General features: G+C 37.7%; 1 protein-coding gene across 3 annotated transcripts in view; it reads left to right on the top strand.

Annotated features, from left to right (window-relative positions):
- The first annotated feature begins 15,811 nt into the window (after positions 1-15,811).
- Positions 15,812-24,567, top strand: part of GABRB3 (gamma-aminobutyric acid type A receptor beta3 subunit) — a 247,011-nt gene continuing 238,255 nt past the window's right edge. The window contains exons 1-4 of one of the 3 annotated variants that reach the window (XM_027856656.1): positions 19,458-19,471; positions 19,750-19,806; positions 19,986-20,077; positions 20,346-20,413. In XM_027856656.1, the coding sequence (XP_027712457.1) occupies positions 20,005-20,077; positions 20,346-20,413 (141 nt within the window). In that variant the 5' untranslated portion in view covers positions 19,458-19,471; positions 19,750-19,806; positions 19,986-20,004. Of the gene's footprint in view, positions 15,835-19,457; positions 19,472-19,726; positions 19,807-19,985; positions 20,078-20,345; positions 20,414-24,567 lie in introns of those variants that run through there. The other 2 variants (XM_027856657.1, XM_027856655.1) reach the window with 2 other exon arrangements.

The raw sequence follows: 24,567 nt of genomic DNA on the forward strand, positions 1-24,567 counted from the left end.
GACAGAGACAGTCAGAGACAGACAGAGGCAAAGAGACAGGTGAAAAAACATATAGATAGAGACAGAGAAAGAGACAGAGAGACAGAAAGAATGGGAAGAGTGAAGCAATTTTAACAATGGAAGAGGTAAGTGGTGATAGTAGTAATGTTAATGACCTGACAGTTTTGTAGATTCTGCAGGCCACCATCTTGGCTTTCTTGTCATATCTCCAATGGTATTTGGATATGCTTTGCTTCTTGTCCTGTCCTTTTCTGTCCCCTTCCCTCAGGAGTTTTCTAAAAGTGGCAAAGTCAGTGTTCATGGTGTGGGACCTAGTTTATGGTTAAGTTATCTTAAGTTCCTTTATAAGGGTGATCTCAGTAAAATGGTACCAGGAAGAATCCCATGACCATCTGAACATCAGAGTATGGAGAATGATGGTGGCACAGCATGTGCAGTGCTATCAGTATGATGTTCCTTTTTGCCACTTCCTTCCTTTCTTTCCATTCACCATCCACTACTCCTAGTTATATATGACTCTGCTCCCTCTTCTCTCTTCCACTTCATGCTTTCTTCTAGTATGAAGGAGACTTCTTCTTTGGGTGCATGTAGGTAAACATTCCAGCCTAGTAGACTATTTTAAACTGAAGCCATTTTGAAAATCATTCATAATGAAACGATTTACAGTTTTAGCATTAAAAAAATCCCATTTAGTTCTTTTCTCTTTTTATTTCTAATGAACAGAGGCAATTGAGAAAGAAAAGTAAAAGCTGTGGAGTATTACTTCATCATCAACTGATTGTGAAATAGTAGTCATACAAGTAATTCTCTAAGCTGATTGACCTATGCTCAATAACAGACAGAAACTATAAAGGGTTTGGATGGCAAGTTGTCCAGAAGCACAGATTCAGGCACAACTCAAAGGAAATTTGACTCTAAAATGGAATTCTGCATGATTTATACAGGAAAATTTGAATCAACACTTCAGAATAAGACTACCTTTGCTATATTCAAATGTGACAGACACTAGCTAAGGACTTTCTATAAATACTGATTTGTCATGAGGTATTAATCTTCCCTCTGAACTATGATGAAATAGTTTGTTTATTTAGCTATTCTAATAATTAGAGCCCTTTGTTTTGAGTGATAAAAATATAACCTAAAATGATAATATCATATACCATAGCGAGAGGATGAATATCAGTACTCTGAAATTCTGATTAGCCAGGAAATTGGTGACTTTGATAGCTATATAATCTACTATAGGGAAATCATTTTAGGGCATTTGAGGAAAATGACCACCCAAATCCTTCATGCCTTATCCCATATCCTTTGAAATAATAAAGAGATCAGGTGAAAGTTATTCTCATAAATATTTCTGAGAGAGGAGATAGGAAGAATTTGGGTCAGTTGTTGGTGATATCATCTTGATTTAATTTTTAGGAGGAATACTGTCCACAATGTCTCTTCCATATACTTACTTTTCCCTCTTTAAGATAACTTGAAAATTGGTATCCTAATGCTTTCTAAATTATGTCACTTGTAGCACAGATTCCTTCTGCGCATTCTTGGAGTGGTCCAACTCTTTTTCTTGTCATCTTCTTAAGTGTCATCTCCACCTCCTGATATAGCACATTGGAGGCTGAGGTGTTAGAGTCCAAATGTGACAATTCCTCTATAATTGATGATAAAACTTGTTATAGCAATTTTCTTAGGTATATTCTTTTTTTGGACTCTTTTCCTACTTCCAGTTTCATCTTTATATCTATAGATTATTTGGGGATGATCTGAATTAGTAAAGCTTCCCACCAAAGTTTCTTCAGCCTTGTTTTCCCCTGCACTATTATTTTTTGAGTGAGTGAGTGAATGAATGAATGAATGAAAAAAACATTTATTAATGGCTTACTATGTGCAAATAATTGTGCTAAATACCAGGGGTACAAGTAAATAAGTAAACAAGACCATTCCTACTCTCAAATAACTCACATTTTTTTATTTTATTTTTAATTTATGGAATAAAACAAGTATTTCCATAACATGGTACAATAAAAAAGATGATTGAACATGAAACTGCAAATCTACTATGCACAACTTGTTGTTCCTTTCAAACATACAACAAAATTATCATGCAAATTTCTTTTTTTCCTTCTCTCCCTCCATCTCTCCCCACCCTAGACCATTAGACACAAATAGGTATATATATATGTAAAATCATTCTATACGTACTTATATTTATCACTTCTTTCTCTGGATGCAGATAGGGGGTTCTTTCATATGTCCTTTACAGTTAATTTGGGTATAAATAGCTCACATTCATATATACACTCACATTCTAATGGAAGAGAAAACACATATGGAAGAATTCACTTGCAAGTCAGATAGAAAGGTCCTATGGTTCTCAATGTGAACTGACAAAGCAGGTGGTAAGGCCTTTTCTTTAATGCCATTTTCACTGATAAAAATGATATCAGTTTCTAATGTTGAACCATTTGTTAGGGCCAAGGACTTTGTTAGTCAGAATTTTATTTTCTGAGTTTTCAGGGTCTATGATTATAGCATATATAAGGACAATTATTAGACTGCATCTCCATGGAAATTGCTTGCCAGGATAATAGCTAAGGAGACTGGGATGGTAGTTTTGCTATTCCCAAGGCTCTTGGGTTAAAATTCTTGGGTTATTATCAGTGAGTTTTCAGGAGAGATGGTCAATGTAGTGGTGGTGGTTTAACTTTCCTAGCACATTCTGCCTTCTGCCTCTCCCTCAGGAAGCCTTGATATTTCATCTAAGCAGGTTTGCTTATCCTGTGGGTGGCAGTTATTTGGCAGTTGGCAGCAGTGATAGATCTTTTGCCACAAGAGTTGCTTCCCCAGATAGTGACTACAGTCTGGGCTGAAGGCAGGTCTAGTGGTCTATAGGTGCTGTCATTCCCAGGACTCCTGTATTTGTCTGCAGAAGTATTTTATCTTCTGCCATCTCCTTCAATGATGCTTTGAAAATCAGTTTTTATTATTAAACAGGTACAGCTATTATATGTTATATCTTTTTCTCTGCTTGGCAAGGAAATAAGTTTACAGGTTAAGCAAACCTTACCTACCCCTGGTTTCTAAATTCCCTAGTCACTTGTGTCATGCTTTACATTGGCTAAACTTCTATAAGAAAGGTTAATAATAAGAGCAATCTCTTTCTCCCAATTTTTCAGCATCAATAACTTCATTTAAAAGTCAAATCAAAATCCTTACCATATTCTGAGATATCTTCCTCTCTCATTATCCTTTCTTCTGATTTGGGATAAATTTTCACCTTTGCCCTGACTTGTTGATGTCCTGAATGCGCCCTGATAGATCAGATTTGGAAATGACTTCCATATTAGTGAACATCCAAGAAAATTCTCCTACAATAGTTCATTAATGGGTGGAGATAACCCTGGGAGTTCATAGGCTATACCAGCAGATAACAAACTTTGCCAGGTTCCACTTTATTGGAAAAGCTGATTCCACAGCCAGACTGAACAGGATCTGATGTCTGAGAACAAGTCTTATGTGGAACATATCACTAGTTCATTCACTAAGTAAGGAATTCTTTTCCTCTCACAATCCATTTTTTTTAAAGAAAGAAACACAAGTGCCCTCAGTTCTGTTTATCCTTGTGCTTTCAATGGGCTGGTGACAGAGTGGTAGAAAATGATTTGGCCCCAATGAGCAAATCTGGAAGGAAAAGGTAGAAGTTATAAAGATGCAAAACTTGGCTCAATGTAAGCATAAAAAAAATGCAGCCTTAATAATTAGAACTAACCCAAAGTGAAACAATTGTTGTCCCTCATTGGAGCTTTAAAAGTAATGTTTGCATGATCATTTGTTTGGGTATTTTGGAGAATGAAGTCTTTGTAAGTTATGGCTAAATGGCCCCCCAAAAAATCATTCCAATTCTGAGACTCTGTTATTCTGTGAATCACTCAGTATTTAAACTATCTATAACAAGGATTTAATGGTTGCTACTGTAGATATGAGATGCTTATCTAATGATCAATGAGTTGATATAGTATTCAAATAAATGTATTTTCACTGACAAACAGCAAATCTTATTAAATATCTATTATATGCTAGGCAATAAGCTAGGCACTAGAGACTGGGGAAATTAAAATTATGCTATATCACTTAATAATTGATCTTACTCTGTAATCAACCATGTTCCCCATGTTGTCAAACCCTATTTCTCAGTTAAGCTAAAAAATGCAGTGCCTTTCAGTCCAGTATTAAAGGTGGGGGTTGAATAATGTGATCATGACTAGCCCTCTGGGACATTTGTTTGCTAACCAGTTCAGCCTGGGACCCTGTTTTGTTTATCTATAAATGGAAAGTTTACACTGAGCCCCTCCCCCAAGAGATGGTTCTTCTGCCCTTGTCTCTCTTTCTAAAAATAGGGGTAGTTTGATCCTCCCGAGGGATTGGCTAACTGGGTGGTCCTGAATGGATTGGTTCTGATTTTTTAGCCAAGATTACTAGAGGTAGCTGAATCCCATAAGGCAATTAATATTTCTTAATTGTCAGAGGGTCATAACCATTTATACCTGAAGGCCAACCCTTTCCCAGCTGTAGCCAACTGTGACTTTCTCTAACCACCCAGAACTCCTTTTTTTTTCCCCTGCATCTCAATAAAGCTAGAAATGCTGGGTTATTAATGTGACATCAAAATTTGTTTCTGGCTGAGTAGCCTAAAAATGAAGAATACAGTGTTAGTATTAATATTTTTTCCTACATTATACACAGTAAACTCCAAGAGGGTAGGAACTGTCTTATTTAAATTTGATACCTCCTGACAATCCAGCCTTGTATGCAGCACACTGTACAAAATTGTTGAATAAATGAATTAATGGAATGAAGTGAATAGCAATTGCACAACTGAAGGAAATAAGGGGTTTGGAGAGGAAAAGTCACACAAATTGACAGCTAAACCCAAGTTATCTAACTCGTGGTCTAGGGCTCTTTCCACTACACACTACAATCCAACATTTGTTTACCAAAAGTGTCTAAAGCAACTAGGAATGTACTAAGCATTTCTGGAAAAAGAAAAAAAAGGTTAGAATCAAGGAAGAACTTCCTAGAGGCTAATTAAAACCTCAGATTTATTAAATTTCTGAGGCTGGTGACTTTGCACAGCACCCCCCTCACTTAAATTCAATTCACTTGCATGTCACAGCATCACCTCCCTGATGTCATGATCCTCTTCAAGTAGGAAGGACAAACAACAACAACAACCCAGTAAAGAGGATTTTTCCCTTCCCTTCCTGGTCACTGACCTAACTGTGAAAGCCAGTCTGACCCACTTTATTAACATAACACTGTTAATAAACAAGTCAGGGCAAAGGTGAAAATTAACACCAAATCAGAAGAAAGAATAATGAGAGAGGGCTAAAGTACTGAGTAGTCAGTCAATAAACATGTATTAAGCACCTATGATGTGCCAGGTGCTGTGCTAAGTCCTGGCCAGACCCTCTAACTTTCATGCCATATAGCTGCCCTGGAAGACTGGGAGGACAGTGGCACCCTCCACAGTAATAGGACAGTTTAGAAGGGGGAGAGTTGGGTGGGGATAGAGGGTGGGGGTGAGAAAGGAGTTCAATTTTGAACATGTTACATTTAAGATGTCTAGAGAAAGACATCTAGTTTGAAATGTCTGCTAGGCATTTGCAGATGAGAGGCTAGAAGTCAGTGGGGAGGTTAAGGCTGGATAGACTTGAGTTGCTATTGGAAGTATTTCTGTCTTAGAGAAGGAAAGATGGGTAAATTGGCATAGTACTGCTCTGCTGTGGGACATGCTCTTGGTCCCAAGGTCATTTCAGGCAACAACAAGGAGAAGGTCACAATATGTAAAAATATAGTTTGGATTCATATTCAAGAGGAGCTGATCATTCCCCTCACTGGAAGCAAACAAAGGAACTTCCTCCTTTTTATCAATTCATAGGTTCCCAAAGTGAGTAATACCATCCCCTGGGGGGTGCTGGAGCTATCCATGGGGACAGTGGTAGCTTCAAGTGCAACTGGAAGGCATTGAATAAAAACAAGGGGAGCAGTGGAAGCATAAGGAAAGAAGAAAAGAGAATTTTGAACAACATTTGTGCATGTTTAATCTGTTGTATAACAGTTAAAGTTGTAGCGATTACATTATTTCCAAATAAACACACAAAATGCAAGTTATAACTGATCAGTGGTCAAGTCCACTGACAGCTCTTAACAAACAGGTGTCGTCAGGCGAGCATGTCGTGCATTGTTGGGAAGTCCAGCATGCATCAGCAGGATAATGTGAGTGTAATGACTTGTTTATGATACAATTACATGATGCAATATTGCATCATCAAAATTTCAATTCAGGGAAAAAAACCACAAATTTGCAATAAATTATTAAATTTAAGATGTATCACTTTAAATATATCTATATCTATCTATCTATATATATAAAATATTTTTTGAAATGGTGCAAATTTTTTAAAAAACTGTTAACATGTTAAAGAAAGTAGATTTCTGTGTATTTTTGAAAAGGGAGTAGTAGGCCAAATAAGTTTGGGAACCTCTGAGTCAATCCTTTTTTCTATGGAAAAGGGTGGATCATTTCTGTGGGTGGAAAGGTAAGAGTCAGAGAAAGTCTGAGTTACTCTTAGTTAAAGGTTTAGCACCATCCTTAATCTTTTTCCCTAAGAAAAGTCTTTTTATCCTAGACCTATCACTCACCTTTCCTAGGCATTTTTCCAAGGATTTCATAAAGTGCTTTTAGAACAGAGAAATGTTATTGCTCTGTATTTCTAGAAAAAAACTAAGCAGGGCCATCTCCAGTCATCCTGATCTTGCTACTGAACCCAGATGGCTCTGGAGGAGAAAGTGAGGCTGGTGACTTTGCACAGCACCTCCTCACCAAAATTCAATTCATTTGCATGTCATGGCATCACCTCCCTGATGTCATGGTCCTCTTCAAGCAGGAGAGACAAACAGCAACAACATTCCAATAAAGAAGATTTTTCCCTTCCCTTCCTGGTCATTGCCCTAACTGTGGAAGTCTGTCTGACCTACTTTATTAACACATCACTGTTAATAAACTACTATCTTGTTAGTAGAAAACATGATTCAGTTTGCCTCAGTTTCATTTTACTCTCTATAAGACACAAAACAAAAATGAAACAGTCCTCATCCTCCTAAGCATTCAAGATGCAATGGGACACTGATAAATATATTGAAAATATATACACAGAAATTTTAAGAAACAAGGAGAATAGTTCACTAGGGAAAATCAGAAGATGGCTCATGTAGGAACTAGGAATTGATCTGAACCATGAAGGGAGATTCTAGTGATTCAAAGAGTGAAGGTAAAGGAGGGGGGAAATTCTAGGCATGTGTGTAAAGGTGGCAGGGCAAGAGATGGAATGCTATGCATAGGGAATAGCGAGTAGATCAATTGGCCCAAACAAAGAGTACATAAAGTTGTGAAATAAGCCAGGAAAGATAAGTTGTAACCAGGTGGTGAAAGGTTTTAATTTTTAAAGAGAAAAAATTTGCAATTTATCCAAGAAGAGCAGGCAAAAGGATCAAGGAAAGGTTGTATGTTTAGGGTTGAGATCGGAACATGTTTGAAGGCATCTGTAAAGGAGTCGATAGGAAAGGAAAGATTTAAGGGAGAGTCAGTATGAGAAAAAAGCTGAAAATTGCTAGTTCATGGGAGAGGTAGTAGAATAAATAAGATCAGTGGTAGAAGGTAGAGGATCTAGCCGCCTCTTAGGCAGGAAGAAAGGATCAAGAACTGAGTTATACTTGATTTTTTCAGGAGAAACTGAAGACATTCTTGTCAAATGACCTAAATCATCTGCATAGCATAGGACACTAAGTTAGGATGGTTTGAGGGATCCTCTATGGGGAATATAATAGGGAGTCAAGAAAACTAAATGAAAAGGTTTGCCAAGTGGCAATTTCCAGCTGAGTTTAAGAATCATCAATTATACTGAGTGAAATCAATTGGATTTTGCTACCATTCCTAGGACTTTTAGCTGATTGGAATTAAACATAGAAGAATCAAATAGTAGGGGTTATCTAAGATTAAGGATTATCAGATCAAGAACAGCAAGATGACAGGTTCTAGATTGGTGTTTTTGAGTCATTAAAGAGGCAGAACACCAGGACAAGAGGATTGATATAAGTGAAACATTATTTAGTAAGAGGGAAATTTGGAAGGGTCAAGTGTCACAATGATAATAAAGAGAAGGTTAATGTAAGTGAGAAAGGAGGAAAATGAATAAATGAAAAGTACCATCTTTCAGTAAATAAGCTTGTCTCTTAATTTACCAAGATCTGGTCCACTTGTCATGAACTTCTTCATTTCCCTTACTTTACCACCAAAACCTTTCTAAATCTTTCTGAATACTCTCTTAGATTTTTGCTACAGTCTCTTCTGAAAACAAATACCTTGTAATCTTGATCCCACTCTACTATCTCTTTTCTGGGAGCTTGACTCATTTACTCATTCTTTCCAACTACCTACAAATATAGCCTGGTCATTCCTTTTTTAAAAAGTCTTAATTTCACCCTGCTATCCCCACAGCTATAATTCTCTCTTCTTTTCATTGCCAAACTCCTACAAAGAGTCTTCTGAATTCCCCACCTCCACTTTTTTAATAACCCACTGATTTCTGTACTCCTGCCCTTTAGAGATCTGACCCAAACTCTCTACTGAAACTGCTCTCTCCAAGATTACTAATGATCAGACTTAATTGCTAAATCTAATGAACTTTTCTTATTCCTCATTTTTCTCAATTTCTCTACAGTGTCTGTTGGCTACTCCCACTCCTGTATAGTCTTTCTTTCCTAGGTTTTTTTTTTAATGACACTTTTTTTCTGGTTCTTCTCCTACTTATATGACCACTCATTCTGTCTCCTTTATTATGTCCTTTATGAGTATACCCCAGGGGTCTATCTTGAGTCCTATTTGTTTCAGTTTCTATACTTTATATTTTGGTGATCTCATGAGCTCTCAATCATCTTCTCCACAGAGATGAATCCCAAATCTCAATATACAGGCATACTCTCCTATATAGCTCTAATTCAACTTTACCAATTGTTGTATGGACATATTCATTTGGCTATCCAGAAAGGAACATTATCTTCCTCAATAATTTTGTCCCTTCTTCAATTTTTCTTATCTCTGTCAAGGACACCTTCAACCTCTGAGTTATCCAGGTCTGCAACAAAAGTCATCTTCAATTCTTCCTTTTCTCTACTTCAACATCCTCTTTGTATCCAATAAGTTGCCAAAGCCCATCAATTTTACTCTCTTACCATTTTTGCCAGCTATCTCTACTTCCTTCCTCACATAATCACCTCCCTCATTCTGGCCACCGTCCATTCTTATAGCCAAACCTTTCAATGGCTCCCTAATTTCTTCTCAAATAAAATATAAATTCCTTAGCCTGAAGATTAGACTTATTAGAGTGAAGATTAAACTTATCACAATATAATTCCAATTTATTTTTCTATCCTTGTTTCATAGTTCTCACTTTTACATGCTTTGAAGTTCTAAAAAAATAAACTAATAGCTATTTCCTAAGGTCAGCAGTCTTTTTCCTGCCTCCATGCATCTACACAAACCAGTATACATGCCTTGGCCTTGAATTTACTCAACCATCTGATTACTTATCTTCTAATATTCAGTTCAGGTTTCATATCCTCCTTGAAGCTTTTTTGGTCTTTACACTTGTCAACATCCTCCATCTACTCATATAGCAGCTTCAGTAATCTGAGTATATGACATATCCCTCCCAGTAGAATGTAAGCTCCTTGAGGGTGGTAACTGGGTTTTTTTTGTCTTTGTATTTCTAGTAGATAGTAAAATGCCTTAAGGATAGTGGCATTGGGAAGGTACTGGGAGCCTGAGAAGAAAGGAGGAGGTTAAGAAGAGCTGCTTTAGGGAGTATGGGGGGGGGGGGAAAAGTGAAAAAACCAAAAAACAAAAAAACAAAAACAAAAAAACCAAAAGTTTGAGTTTCTGAGCATATTGATTTAATAATTTAATGTGTGCCAATTACATAAAAAATTGGGACCAGCCCCCCTTAGCTTTAGCACTGGATGTTAAATATAAGGAGAGACCTTTTTATGCATTAAAAATGATTAGTCAAGTAAGACCAGTTAATTAAAAGAAAACAATTAACAGGGTACAACCAGGATACAAAATTAGGTAATCTGATTTCTAATTGGATGAAATATTATGGACTTTCCAAGTTAGGAGGGGGAGAGTGAACAGGTGTGATTCCCTAGAATCAGAAATAGATGTTTCCCACTTCTCTTTAGTGTCTGTATTCAATCAAAGGAATGTGAAGACTGATTCACCATTATGGGGAAATTTTCAGATAAGGCATATTGATTGCTTGGGATGTATAATTGTAAGAAAACTCATAGAATCAATTTTATCTGACTGGGTTTCTCACCAGCATAACCTAGGTCTTTAGTTAAGGGTCTCAAACCAATAAGTAGAGGTGGTCCAGCTTCCCAGCCATGTAGAGCTAGGTTCAAACAATACAATAAAGTTTTCTTACAATTCCCATTATTGAATAAAGTTTTCTCACTAAGACAGAGATTGGAGTAGACTCATAATTGAATAGAAAGAGAACTGAGCTGGATCCAGAATTGAGTCACAAGATGTGACTTCACAGTGTGGTTCACTCAATTCCCTCATGACAACCACTGCCCTGGATTAGGAGCAAAAAATTCAGATGATGACCAAGAGTTTAAGATCATCAGGACATGAATGATGATAGGATCAGGGTCAAGGAATTCTAGGGTGGAGAGTGGTGTACAGTTGGATTAGTAAACTATAGGATGAAAATTGTGAGGAAATAAAAGTGAGGGCAGAAGAGGGGGTGATGAATTGGAAGAATTGAGAGAGAAGAAATGTAAGCAGATGGTTTGGTGAGTCAAACTGACTACTGGTATCACTGCCCCACCTTCAAATTGATGTTTTCCATGGCATGGCAAAAATTGCCTTAGTATTGCAGTTGGCTAGAGAGGGAAGTTACCCGGCCCCAGTAGAAGGGAGTCATTTTCTCTCTATTGTTCTTAAATTGAAAAATGGCCCTTTTAAAATCATTTATGACATTGCTTTTCTACACTATCCTTAACTGGACATGCCCTTTCCTGAAGCTTTGTGAGCAGGGCACAGGCATTACATGTACACAGAGAAGATTATTTTAGTATCTCAATCTAGATGACCCACTGACAATCCAAAAACAGAATGTCCCCAAACAGAATGTTGCATTTTCTGTTACTGGCACCACTATTCCTATTTTGGTATTAGAGACTTATTTTCTCCATAATTTTCACTCTTGCTAATGAGTGACTACATATGCTTCTGTGCACAGCATTATGAAGCCTTAAATTGAAAACTGTATAGATAATCCTTACTACATGAAGTAGATATTATTCTGAAAAATCTATAGCGCAAAATTGATCATAGACAGGATTTCATTTTCCTCTTCATTTCCATGATAAAATAAAAATAGCTAACAGCTACATGGTGCTTTAAAATTTACAAAACACTTTACATGTATTATTTCATTTACTCCTTAGAGATGTGCTCTTACAGAATATAAGCCATTCCAAATATGGAAGAAAAATTGAGACCTGGAACTAGAAGGCTTACTTATCATTCCATCCCAATACCACCTCCCTTATTCAGTTTAACTGTTGATCCCTTTGAAAAAGAAAAAAAAAGTTGCAACACAAGATCTGAGTTAAGCCTGTTATATACAATTGCCTATCTCTGATTATCATATGAAGTTCACTCAGGTGAACATTCACCAACTTGTGAATTCTCAATTTTCCAATGATTCATTTCTAAGAACTGTCATTGCCACTCTTTGAGTTCAGAGATCCCTTTTGCTACTGATTGTCCTGCTGAAGACCTTTCATGAGTTATATGAGAATTATCAGGTTCTCTGTACAGCACACCTCTTTCTCACCTCCTTATTCCTTCCCACTATACTATCATGGCAAGTTTCATACCCTATAATTATTTTAGCTGTTTTCTATTGCATTCCAGATGCAAAAACTGCCATAGTTTGGGATTGGGGTGTCACAATGGATAGAGTGCTGGGCCTGGAGTCAGGAAGACTTATCTTCCTAAGTTCACATATGGCCTCAGACACTTATTAGTTGTGTGACCCTGGGCAAGTCACTTAACCCTGTTTGCCTTTGTTTCCTCATCTCTAAAATGATCTGGAGAAGGAAATGGCAAACCACTTTAGGATTTTTGCCAAGAAAATCCTAAATGGGATCACAAAGAAACAGAACTGATTGAAATGACTGAACAACAATAATTTTTTTTTCTTGTTTCCTTTACCTTCTTGATGTTAGGCAGAAATTTTTTGCCCCTATTGTCCATGGGATTACCTTGTGGAAATTTCTGACCACTTCCTCCATGAAATTAAAAGGATAGGATATAATGCTATTCAATTGGGATTGGGTTTCCCTTTTTACTCTCTCCCGCTCTCTCTCTCTTTTCTTTTCTAACTCAAATTCCAGAAAAGAACTGTCTTTCCTGAAAAGACTTCTCCTTTACTCCTGTGAACTTAAATACTTAAAAAAAAAGACTTTAGCAAAGGGAAAATCATTTAAATTTAAAGTTAAGGTAACATGCGCTAAATTCCCTGCTGAATGTTCAAGTCTCATTTTGATGAAGTTCCATATATGGACATACTGTATACATATGTTATGGGCCTCTAGAAAAACAGCTATAGGTTATGTAATATGATAAATAAGGAAATGCTGAAGGATGTTCCAAAATCTCCTCTGTTCTTTTGACACAGATCAAAGAGAACCACATAAACTAATAATGAGAAACTACAAATATTCAAAGTAAATATTCATTTTTTTTGGCAATATTCAAGGTCTTTTTTTTCTTTTCAGGTTTTTTTTTAATTTTCTCCATTTGTATTTTACATTGAGATTCATTCCTTCCCTGGGAAGAGAAATTTAAAATCAGTTCCTTATTATTTTGGCCATAATAATAAAAACAGGTTGTACTTTTTTACCCCTCACCCTCAAACAAGTATTGCCTGAGATTGACTCTCAATTATTTTTCCTTATGTATTTTATTAACAGCTACAAGATACCAGGGAATAGGCAAAAGGCAGATCCCATACACTTTGAATCCAGTCCATAGGACCATAGAATCATAAATTTAGAACTGCAAGAAACTTTAGAGTTCATCAAGTTTGGTACCCTCATATTAGGATACATATATAAGTATATACACATAAGGAAATATTTATAATATATACACATATATAATAAGGAAATTGAAGAATAAGGATAAAAAGGAATAAGAAAACTGAGGTACAGAGTGATTAAGTGATCTATATAAGGTCAGAAGTGGCAGAAGCAGTAGTTAAGCCTAGGGCCACTAATCTTTAATTAATGCTTTTTACTACTCCTCTAGTGCCTTATTATGGCTCCAAGATTAATGCCAAATAAGTGCAAGGTATGGAAAGGTTTCAAATGTAGGCCTGGTGATGGACTGTATGTCATCAGCACCTCATTTCATATAGACTCATTATAGCAACTCATGAACAATGCAGTTTAGAGGGCCCACTCAGGCCAAATAAAGAGCTTATCCTCGAAGTAGCAAATTTATTCTATATTTATATAGATCAGAAACAAAAATAATCTGCAAAATCACATCATTATTAATTTCTAATACATGAGGATACAGCATATTGTATATAAGTATACTCTTTTATTTTAAAATTTGAATGATGTGTTGGCAAAGAATATATATACATTGATATTTCTTACATACTGTTGGTGATATTAGACTACTTTTATCTATTTAATCATTAAAAAGGGTTTCTAGAATAAAAGGATGTTAAAACTATTGGCTCAAGTAAAGTTTTTGGATTTTCATTGGATACCTATTATCTGTACTATTTCTGTGCCATCTCTCCAGCTAATTGAAAATTGACTGCATCAGGTTACTTTTATTCTGAGACTATTTTTTACACTAATAATTTTAGGGAATAACTTATGGCAACATTTTAAAACTTTTTTTTTATGCTTTCAAATATAGATGTACTATTAGAATGCATGAGATTTCTTAGCTAGTAAAGTCATTGTAGATTCAGTGAAACATTAAAACTTTGGTATTTCCTTCATACTGATTCCTGCAACTTTTGAGTAAATAATAAAAATTTAATTTCTTAATATTTAGTTTAATTCAACAAATATTGATTGAGTACCTCTTATACGCAAGGCATAATACATGTAGAGAGACATAAAGGTGATAAATAGCATAGCACCTACCCCCAAGGAGCTTAAATATTGGGAGGGATGGGCATTGGTAATGATCTAGACCAGCTAGGAACCTCACTGTTTATCTAATGTAATACTCTCTCTTTACAGATAAGCAAATGAAGTTTAGGAAGGATAAATGACTTCTTCAAGGTCACATAGGTAATACCAGAAGTGTGATATGAACCAAGGTATTCTGATGCAAGAACTAGTGATCTTTCTTTGTAGAGGTACTGAAAAACTCCAGAAAGGCGCATTTTTTTTTTAAAAGACTACGTATTTATTTCACCCTGGGATGGAAGTGTTGGGGCTGATCACAGGCTCAGTCCTCTTCTGATTGGCACAGGAGCTTTGACCTACTGTTTTCATTTCAGGGTGGTTTGCCCCTTTTTAGACAATTTGGTGGCCTGTGATTCACAGGAAATCACTATGTTAATTTAGAATACAGTTAGGATTATTTAGCTCAGAATTCAGGAATTTAAAAGACCTGCCAGCCTCAGTTTCCCTAGTAGTTGGGACTTCAGAGATATTTATTACTGCAGCCAATGATCTAATTGTCAAAAGGGCAATACAACAGTTTTCAAACTATAGGTCAAAGTGCTAGATTTCAATTCCTAGAGAAATTTCAGAACATATAGTTAAAGATAGAATTATCGAACATCTACAAAAAGGAAGATGTTTGACAGAGAAGCAGTATGGTTTCTTTCAGAATGAGTCATTCCAGACAACGCACACTCACACCCTCCCCCCTCCTTTTTTTTTTTTAACCAGATTGATGCACTGGTTGATTAGGGCAATATAACAGATAGAGTTAACCTAGTTTTTAAGGATGTATTTCAGAAAATTTCTCATACTATGATTGTGGAAAACATGAGGAGACATGGACTAGATAATAATGCAATTAGATGGTTTCAGAACTGGTTGAATGAACAGATTAAGAGAACAGTTTTTAATGGTTCCATTTTGATCTGAGAGGATATCTCCGAAGTCTGGAGAATTCTAAGGAGCTCCAGGAATATGTACTTTATCCTGTACTGTTTACCATTTAACAATCATTTGTGTAGTACCCCATCTGAGATGTTCTCCCAACTTGAACTTGCAATATTTAGATGTGTCTACAGAGGTTGGATACTATGTTAAGTTTGAGGGGGTGCCTTATGGGGCTATACAATTAATTTTTGGAGGGGAACTATACTCTTAAAATTATAGCTCAAGAACTTCTATCAGTGTGCTCCCATTAATAATTATCCACTAGACACAATAATCTCTTAGGAACAGCTACAAAATTTCTCTCCCAAGGAAAGCTGGGGTACACTCTCTCACAAATATTCATAACATCTGTGGGAAGAATGGAAACAGTACATAATGTTTCTACACGTTATGTTTACTAACGTGACTCAAAACTGGGTCTACATGGAGAGGAAGTCTTTCCTCTCTTTACAGAGTTCTTACAACTGCATCTTTGGATACAGTATCTCTGCTGGACAATTTGTCTAGTTAGATTCCCAGCAGTTACCTGTCTTTAAAAATTAACTCTCTGTTGCCAATGTTGGCTTATTTTTGAGTCCATAGCTGCTTGATCACTCCAATGAATGTCTCTATATCTGTGTCTGTCCAGAGCACTCTACTTTGCTCCATCAGTTGTGCCTTGAATTTTCTTGAATCCAAAATGATGTGTATTATCTACCTTTGCACAAGTCACTGATGGAGGTAGTTGATGAAGAAGTGAGATAAATCTCTTCTTTTCCCTCCATATAGAAGTCTCCTCCACAAAGTGTTCTCTAGATCAAACTCCCTCAAACTTTTCAGGGTTTATCTATGAAGAGGCCCCAAGGGAATGCTTAATTTGTTTCAGACTCTGATGCTCGGAACTTCTAAAAGGATTACCAAGTGTGGTTGCAATTTCATAGTTAAATACTTCCTTACCATATTAAAACTTCATCATCTTTGGCTAAGTCCTGCCACTACATCATCTGAGTTGGGGAAAGGAGGGTTTGCATCCACCTCCCTTACACTTAGCTGAAAGAACAAATCTCATGCACTGTAGCTGATGCAAATGTGGAAGGGCCAGCTATTGCACTGTCTGACAATTCATGAAGTTGGGCTGCATGTTCCTATACTTGGGTTAAAAAAAAATATCTTTACAAATAGAAGATGAAAGAAACATGGCTTAGACAACACTTTGTCTGAAAAAAAAATCTATGAATCTTGGGCTATTTTAAGTAAGACATAGTTACCAGAATACTGTAATACCTCTGACTTGGCCCTTATTCAACCATAACTGACATACTGTGTTTAGTTTAAGAAACATATCCAGGGGAGGTCAATTGTGATGGTGAAGTGCCCTTTTAGATCATGCCATATGAGAAAATACTCAAGATTTAAAAAAAAATCTTCACGTATTTGAAAGACTACCAATTAAAAGAGGGATTAGACATGTTTCATTTGGTCTCAGAGAGTAGAACCAGGAGTAGCATGTGGAATTTCTTTTTTTTTAATTAATTTATTTTGATTTATCAACCATCGCTTTCATAAGCTTTTGATTTCAATTTTTTTCTCCCCCTACATCTCCACCTCCTTCCCCTGGAATTTCTAAAGATAAAAATTTAGTCTTGATATTAGGGGGAAAAACATAACAATTATAACTTTTGAAAGTGTAATGGGCTGGCTTAGATGGTGGCAATCTGCCATCCAATACACATAATCAAGCAAATACTGAATGACCACTTGCTGGATATATTAAAGTGGGGATTCCTTTTAGGTACAGGATGGACCATAAAGCTGTAGAGATTATGTCAAGCTTTCAGAATCTGTGATTCTGAAAATTCAGTGAAGCTATGATGACTCTTGACTGCCTAGGTATTATCACTATAGTGCCACTTTCCCTCTATCCTACCATCCTATCAAAAGATAAACTACCTTGTGCTTCTTATGAGTCAATGATCAATGATTATGGGAATCAGACAATATAACCTCTCCATAGGTGTTAACAAATTAAGCATTGCCCTCTTATTATGTGGTATAATGGTTGAATGGGGGTATTTAATATGATAGTAATTTCAGGAAACTTGGGAGAACAGTTGGAGATGTTTTTAGTTCATTGCCTTTTAAATCTTTCACTGCTAAATCTACACAGCCTAGTGGAAGACTTGTCTTAATTTGGAATTGTCTCTGAAGAATTGCACTTGTATATGATTTAGCACAATATAGATACAGGGGGAACATGGATAATCCCTAATCAATGCAGCAGAATATTCTAAAACAACTTTACCTGAACAGAATGTGGCACTGTGATTCTATCACTCAATTGAAATTTAATTTAAATGAAAGAGTTTTTACATATCATCTAGTCATTAGATATTTGTGTTGACTCTCATACAAACATATACCTACACGCGCATATGTGTACATTTTGCTAAACATAACCAATATTAATATTAACTATTTTATTTATATTTTATATTTCCCTGCATCCCAAGATGTCATTTTCTTAAAAGTATTCATATGTAAATAAAACAAATGGATGAAATAATGAATCTGAGTGATGTAATTAGATGCATTTGAATTTTAAAAATAAGTATTGCCATGAGGTAGTTGTGAGCATGCACCCCCTCCACCCAGTAAATAATTAAAGGAATGCATTTACCTATCTCCATCCATTTAAATGTGACCCTTTCAGTTTATGTGGTTACATTTCCTGTTTCAGATATGCAATTGTTGATTTCAGTCAGTAAGGTTCAAAATTAATGCAGAGAAGCACCAACATGAGAACAAGATCCCAAATTTAGATTCTTTGCTTATAATAGTCTCAAAAAGTAAAGTTGAAGCTTTATAAGAAAAGAGAGTCAATACTGGGGGAAGCTGGGTGGGATTGCTATAATCTATTATTAAACATTCATTGACTAGCTGCATTGCCCTAGGGCTACATGGAACAGAGAGAATCAGACAAGATTTCTTCTTGGCAACATGAAAATTGTACAATCTTTTGCCTCGGTATTAGGAAAAAGATTCACGTTAATGTCTGTGGGTGAATCTTGGCATCATTTAAGATTTTTTGGTCCATCGGTCAAACAGGAAGAATGGAGAAGAGACTAATTTTGGATGAGGGGTCTGTGAGAAGGTTAGAGGACAGTGATACTGGTTTCACTATCTTATTGCCCCACTGACATTTTTTGGGGGGCGGTTGAGGACAGGACCAAGTGTACCCCAGTCAGTGAGGGGTAGAGGATGCATGATGTTCCATTTACTCTACACTTGTCCTACCAATGTGCTGACTGATTTTCTTTCCACTTGCGATCTAGAGACTTTGCACCGATCGGGTGGGGATGGGGATTCCCTCCTGGACAGTAGTCCACTTCCGGAAGCTCCGATGGGGGATGGGGAAGGGGAGTAGTTCCCTGTCCCCCAACCCCCAACAATGTATGGGCGGCTACTAGCTTCAAGGCTCCTTTGTGATTGGGGCGGGGGAAAGACTAGGGAAGAATGAGACAATAGGGCTTCCCTGTAGCTTCACAAGAGCTGGCCCATTGGGACCATGGTTCCTGTTGCCTAGTGAGCTTGAGAAGGCGGAGTTGATGCTGTTGTGGGGACACCGAACGCTGAACGAAGTGGAGGGGGGGGTCTTAGAATCAAAGGGCTTAGAGACCAGGGAGGAAGAAGGCAGAGAAAAAGGTTGGGGAAGGACAAGCTTTGGAAACAGATTTTAAGCTTTATTTATTTATTTATTTTATGTATCAGACTCTTTGTCCAGAGCCTACCAGAAGTGGGGATGGGATACGGGGGCTAGGAAGCAAGGTACTGTGTTGGTCACGACTCGATATCAATGGCTGCTGCGGCGGCGGCGGTTGCAACCACTGGGCAGAAGAGGTGAAAGCGGGGAGACTCTCTCTTTCCAAGGCGAAGCCAGATGTGCAGCTACAGAGGCAACCGCCCTTGCCTCAGCCACTGAGAGGATGAAAATGCTTTTGCTGAGCCCGTAGTGACCAGGTTTCGTTACTCAAGCCCCTGAGCAGTAGTAGAGACACGAAGCTCTTCAAAGGCTACAGTCAATCTCAGCCCCTCCCGCACCCTAGAGCTACAGATAGCCTTTTTTCTCCCACCCTCTTCCTTTCTCTTCCACTCCCCCTGGGGATTAGCGGACAAGCTGGGGGTGGGGTTGGAGAATAAGGAAGAGAGGGCGACTGGGTCCGTGTAGCCGCGGTGCCTGCGGGGGGGAGGGGAGGAGGATTGAGAGGAGGGGGGAGAGCAGGGTGCGTGGTGCAGCCGTCTTGTCCTCCTCCCCCTTTCCCTCCTCCTCCTCCTCCTGCTCCTCCTCCTCCTCCTCCTCCGCTCTCGGTTAGCGGCGGCGGCGACGGCGGCAGCAGCAGCACCAGCAGCGGGGTCGCGGCGGCGACGGGGCCCCCCCTCCCCCCTTCCGGGGAGCGGCGGAGGGATGTGGGGCTTCGCGGGAGGAAGGCTTTTCGGCATCTTTTCGGCCCCTGTGTTGGTGGCGGTGGTTTGCTGCGCTCAAAGGTAAGCTCCCGGGATGGAAGAAGAACTGAAACCAGTGTGTATGGCAGGGCAATGTGTGCGTGTCTTGGGGTGGGATAGGAATTTGGGGTGCTGGTGGATGACAGCTGCAGCCTGACCCGGGATCTTTGTGTCTCTACTCTCCTATGAACACCCCCTACCCTCCTACCCCCACTCCATAGTGTGAACGATCCTGGAAACATGTCCTTCGTGAAGGAGACGGTGGACAAGCTATTGAAAGGCTACGACATTCGCCTAAGACCCGACTTTGGGGGTAAGTGGTACTTGCGCCGCTACTGCGGGATTAATCAACCACCCTTGGGTACTGGAGTGGTATGAGAGTGGAGATGAAGTGTGTATATGTTTGTATGTGTTGTGTGTGTGTGTGGGGGGGGGTGTCTGTAAACTCCCCTGGGAAACAGGTTTTGGGGTGGGAACTGGATTCTTCATATGCCTCCTCCCCTGCCCCCATCCCGAGGTTCGGAACAATACAGTCCTGCAATACCATCGGGGGGCTTTTACTTTGTTCTGGTTTTTTGCAGGTCCCCCAGTCTGTGTTGGGATGAACATTGATATCGCGAGTATCGATATGGTATCCGAAGTCAACATGGTGAGTACCTTCCCCACTCTAGTCGTTTCCTCAACAAACGCATCCCTGGTAACAATGTGCTGGAGGCCTCTACCACCACTTTTTTTCTTTTTCTTTTTCTTTTTCTTTTTTTTTTCTGGGCCGATTGAGAGGGTCCACAGGGGAGCTTTGGCTCTGTTCCGTATATTCCTTATTGTTTGGCTCTTTCCCCATACCTTTCCTTGCTGGGTGGACTGATCTGTTTGGGTCTCTTTTGAGAGCTCAAGGTAGGTGGGGTTAGGGCCAGGCTTTGTGCTGAAGCTTCACTTTTCAAGCAGATAATGCTCTAAGTTGGCAGCGACTCCAGGTCCTAAAAATCACCTTTCAACTACTATATTCCACCGTCCACTTGAAACCCTTGTGATACCTTTCTAGGTTATGTGATAGTTTCAGTTTGTCTTAATTAGCTATCTTAGGGGCTTTCGATCAAAGAGGAAGAAAGAAAGTGGAATGTGGGGAGATGGTTCCCAATGTTCACTTCAAGTCGGGCATCTTGGTTCTTCGTTTTTGGGGGGGGCCAGTGTTCTAGAAATGGGGTCTACATTGAAATCCAGGGAACGAAACTTGTAGCTCGGACAGCCGCTGTCCGAAGTGCTGATAGTCACCCACCTGCTTCAAAACAGGAAAGCTAATGCTGCAGAACGAGTTTTCTGAAAGAGCAGCTGCTGCCAGGAGGGAAGCCAAAGGCAAATTAGACGAAGTGTCACTTTAGGTTTATGTTCTTGCTAACAGGGGTTTGAAGGGGGGGAAAAAGTCTTTCAATGTCTTGACCTGTGGAAAGAGGGAGCTTCTTGCTGCTGATCTCAGCTGCCCGTGTGGAGTTGATCAAATGGTCTTCCATTTGGAATACTTTGGAAAAGCAAGTAAAGGAAAAATTCCCCTTCACCTTTTAAATTTCAAAAATACTGTAGTTTTTAGGAAAATGTTAAAACCTTTGCATCTGAGTCTGCTTATTTTTTTTCCTTCTTAAATCTGAGTGAGATGTCTTTTGGCAGAATCAATTTTGGCAATGTGGAAACTTTGCTTGCAGATATACAAAACATTGAGTAGATAGGGAGTTACTTCCTTGGAGATATCCATTGGACTCTAGCAATGGGATATGTGTAGTTAATTAAAATATTTGGTCCTATAGGTAAAGTACTTAACGGCACAGTGCAATGGGTTTCTAAAAAATATTAGCATGAGATTTTCAGAAGAAAAGTTAAGTAGACCAAGATTCACCACATATTTGTTTGATTGACTTGAAGAAGCTTAAGTTATGATTTCAGATATTTTTTAAAAAATCTATTTACTTTAGAAATGTCTATAAATGGAACTTGATATTCAAAATTGAAGTGCAATGAACATTCTAGAGAAAGAATCAGAGATAGCATAAAATTCTCATTTCAATTAAAAAGGCTGAATGTATGTTTTTACTTTTAAAAACCATTTGAGTTCCACCCATATGTAATTTAGTGTTATATTTCAAAGAACAAATTAATATATTCATCATTTCTATTTTATGATGTGTTTTTTTAAATTGATGTTTCCTATTCTCTAGAGATGTCAGTTTCATAGACAATGTAACAGTGCTTATGTGATGAATAAACATAGTGAATTATAACCTTAAGGTCAAAGAAAAGCAGAAGTGATTTGCTTTAAAATAATACACAATTTAACTAGTAGGAAGTGAAGAATACTTTATGTATATAGTTCCTTTGATAGATTTTGAAAATTGATCAATTATTTTTACACCAACTTGCAAAGCATGCAACTATAAATGTTCCAAGTTTTCCATGAACACATAAGACAAAGACAAAAAAGGTATATACCATTAAACATGACAAAGGGCCTTTAGTTAATCTTTATATCCCTTAAGTCAATTAATATCTTTTTTCAAATATTCATGTTATGCCAATTTTACAAGAGCAACATAACTGCAATATGCTATAATATAGCATTACTGCAGTTTTGAGCTACCTGCCACATCTTCCTGCTTGATAGGAAGATGGTAGTACTGAAGACTGATAGCCATTTCCATAGGGCAGTTCCAGCAGAGCTATGGAGTCTTCATTTAAATCTCTAATTGAGTCTTTCATGTACTCTAGATGAATTACTTTTTTTCTTGACCTTATCTGCTTGTGATAGTAACATCTGTATCTGACCCATCAACAAACTTAGTACAAATCACAACTGAACATACATCACCTGATAATTACCTTTTGGTGTAATCAGCATAGTATTAATATGTATAAATGAAATGTAAGCAAAAGTTCCAGTCTAATTAATGGCAAGAATTTTCAAAGGCTATGGTTGTTTGTGATGGTACACAAATATTTCTTACTGATAATGGGGAAATTTAGAAAAGACATTAGGTGCTGAAGCCCATGGAAGGTGAATTGTCTTATCAAAAGATTAATTCCTCCTTTCAGCTCAGTTTCGATGAAGTTGACTGAATTTGAGCTAAAGTGACAGAAAATTCATCTATACTTATGGGAGTTAAGGATTTGGGATTGAGAAGCTAGAACTTTTAATTGTGATGGATGAGTTTAGGGAGAGAAGCAAATGCTCAATAGAGAAAAACCCCATATTTTCAAAATCATCCATCAGCATTTCAACAACAATCCATAATATTTATTTTGGAGTTTGTGATTCTAAGATTGTTCATTCCTAATGCCAAGATGAGAGCTTCAAAATGAAAAAAAAAGTGCTGTGTCTAGATGATGTCAAAAGAAAATGATGATATAATCATAAATCTTAAGTTGGAAGGCATCTTTGAGGCCATTTAAACTGCTACCTCATGCAGGAATCTCATCCATAACACCACTGACAGATGTTTATCCATTTTCTGTTTGAACACATCCACTGACAAGGACCTCACTACTTCACAAAGCAGTCCATTTCCATTGCACTTTTGGGCAGCATTAATAGTTAGAAATACCATGCAAATATTTGGGGCAGGGGCTCCAAACCTGTGATTCCATCAATGCAAGCAATACCTAGTATGGAAATCCCCCCATCACTGAATTTTGGATAATCATCTACAAATAATTGACTTAGAGAGTGACCTGGGGGCATTAAGAAGTTAAATGATTTACCCTCGGTCACATAGTATGTATCAGAGTCAGAACTAGAACTGAGGTCTTCTTAGCTCCAGAGTTGGCTCTCTATCTACCATGCCATGCCACTTCTCTGCTTTACATATCCCTAAATGGATGTTTGTGAAATTCACTCAGAAATATGTTTGTCATATTAAATTGCATTTTCCTGTAGTTTTAACCATTTGGTTTAATATAACCAGTTGATAACCATTTTGAAGTCTTTGGCTATACAGAATAAATAATAAATCTTTTCCACAATATAGCAGCCATTCAGATATTTGAAGGTAGCTATCACCTCTCCTGTGTCCATGAAAACCCCACTCTGATGTCTCATTGCTCATGGACATTTCTTTGGATTGTTAAAGGCTACACCTGTGGAAAACAGGTTTTACAAATCCTACTAAGCTATAAATCCTCCAAATATGAACCTGGTGACACACAACAGTACAAAAATGTTATAGCTAAGTATACTAAGGATCATCTCCAGTTTGCCTACAAGGTAATGTATATATCACATATAGTAACTCTTGAAAATTATTCCCTAAATTGTAGAGGACTTGTGATCTGCATCAGTGGAGGGAATATCACACTCATACCAATGAAATCGGGGATTCATAAGATATTGGTGTATCGTATCCTGTATAATTTTTTTTTAATTTCCTGAAAAAACTTTCCCAATTTATTGAAGTGTTCTTTATGTAACATACTCTTCAAGCAAATCAGTATGCTGATCACCAGTCTCTTAAAATGTAGTACCCAGAGCTGAAAACAATGCACCTGATGATGCAATTGTAATAATTCAGAGTACACTAGGATATTACTTCACTTGTTCAGGAGTATAGTATCACTCTTAGTACTGCCCAGAATTGATATTAGACTTTTGCAGCTATGGAACACTGTAGATTCCTATTGAGCATAGTCAAATAAAATATATGATTCTTTTTCATGAGAAATACAAAGCAATGACTCTTTTATCATGTACTTAGACATTTTATTTGTTGAACTTAACTACAGGACTTACACTTGGCCATATTACACTTTTAAATTGTCATGATA

The sequence above is a fragment of the Vombatus ursinus genome, unplaced genomic scaffold (assembly GCF_900497805.2).
Source record: "Vombatus ursinus unplaced genomic scaffold, bare-nosed wombat genome assembly UNPS02011591.1, whole genome shotgun sequence".
NCBI classification, from domain to species: Eukaryota; Metazoa; Chordata; class Mammalia; order Diprotodontia; family Vombatidae; genus Vombatus; species Vombatus ursinus.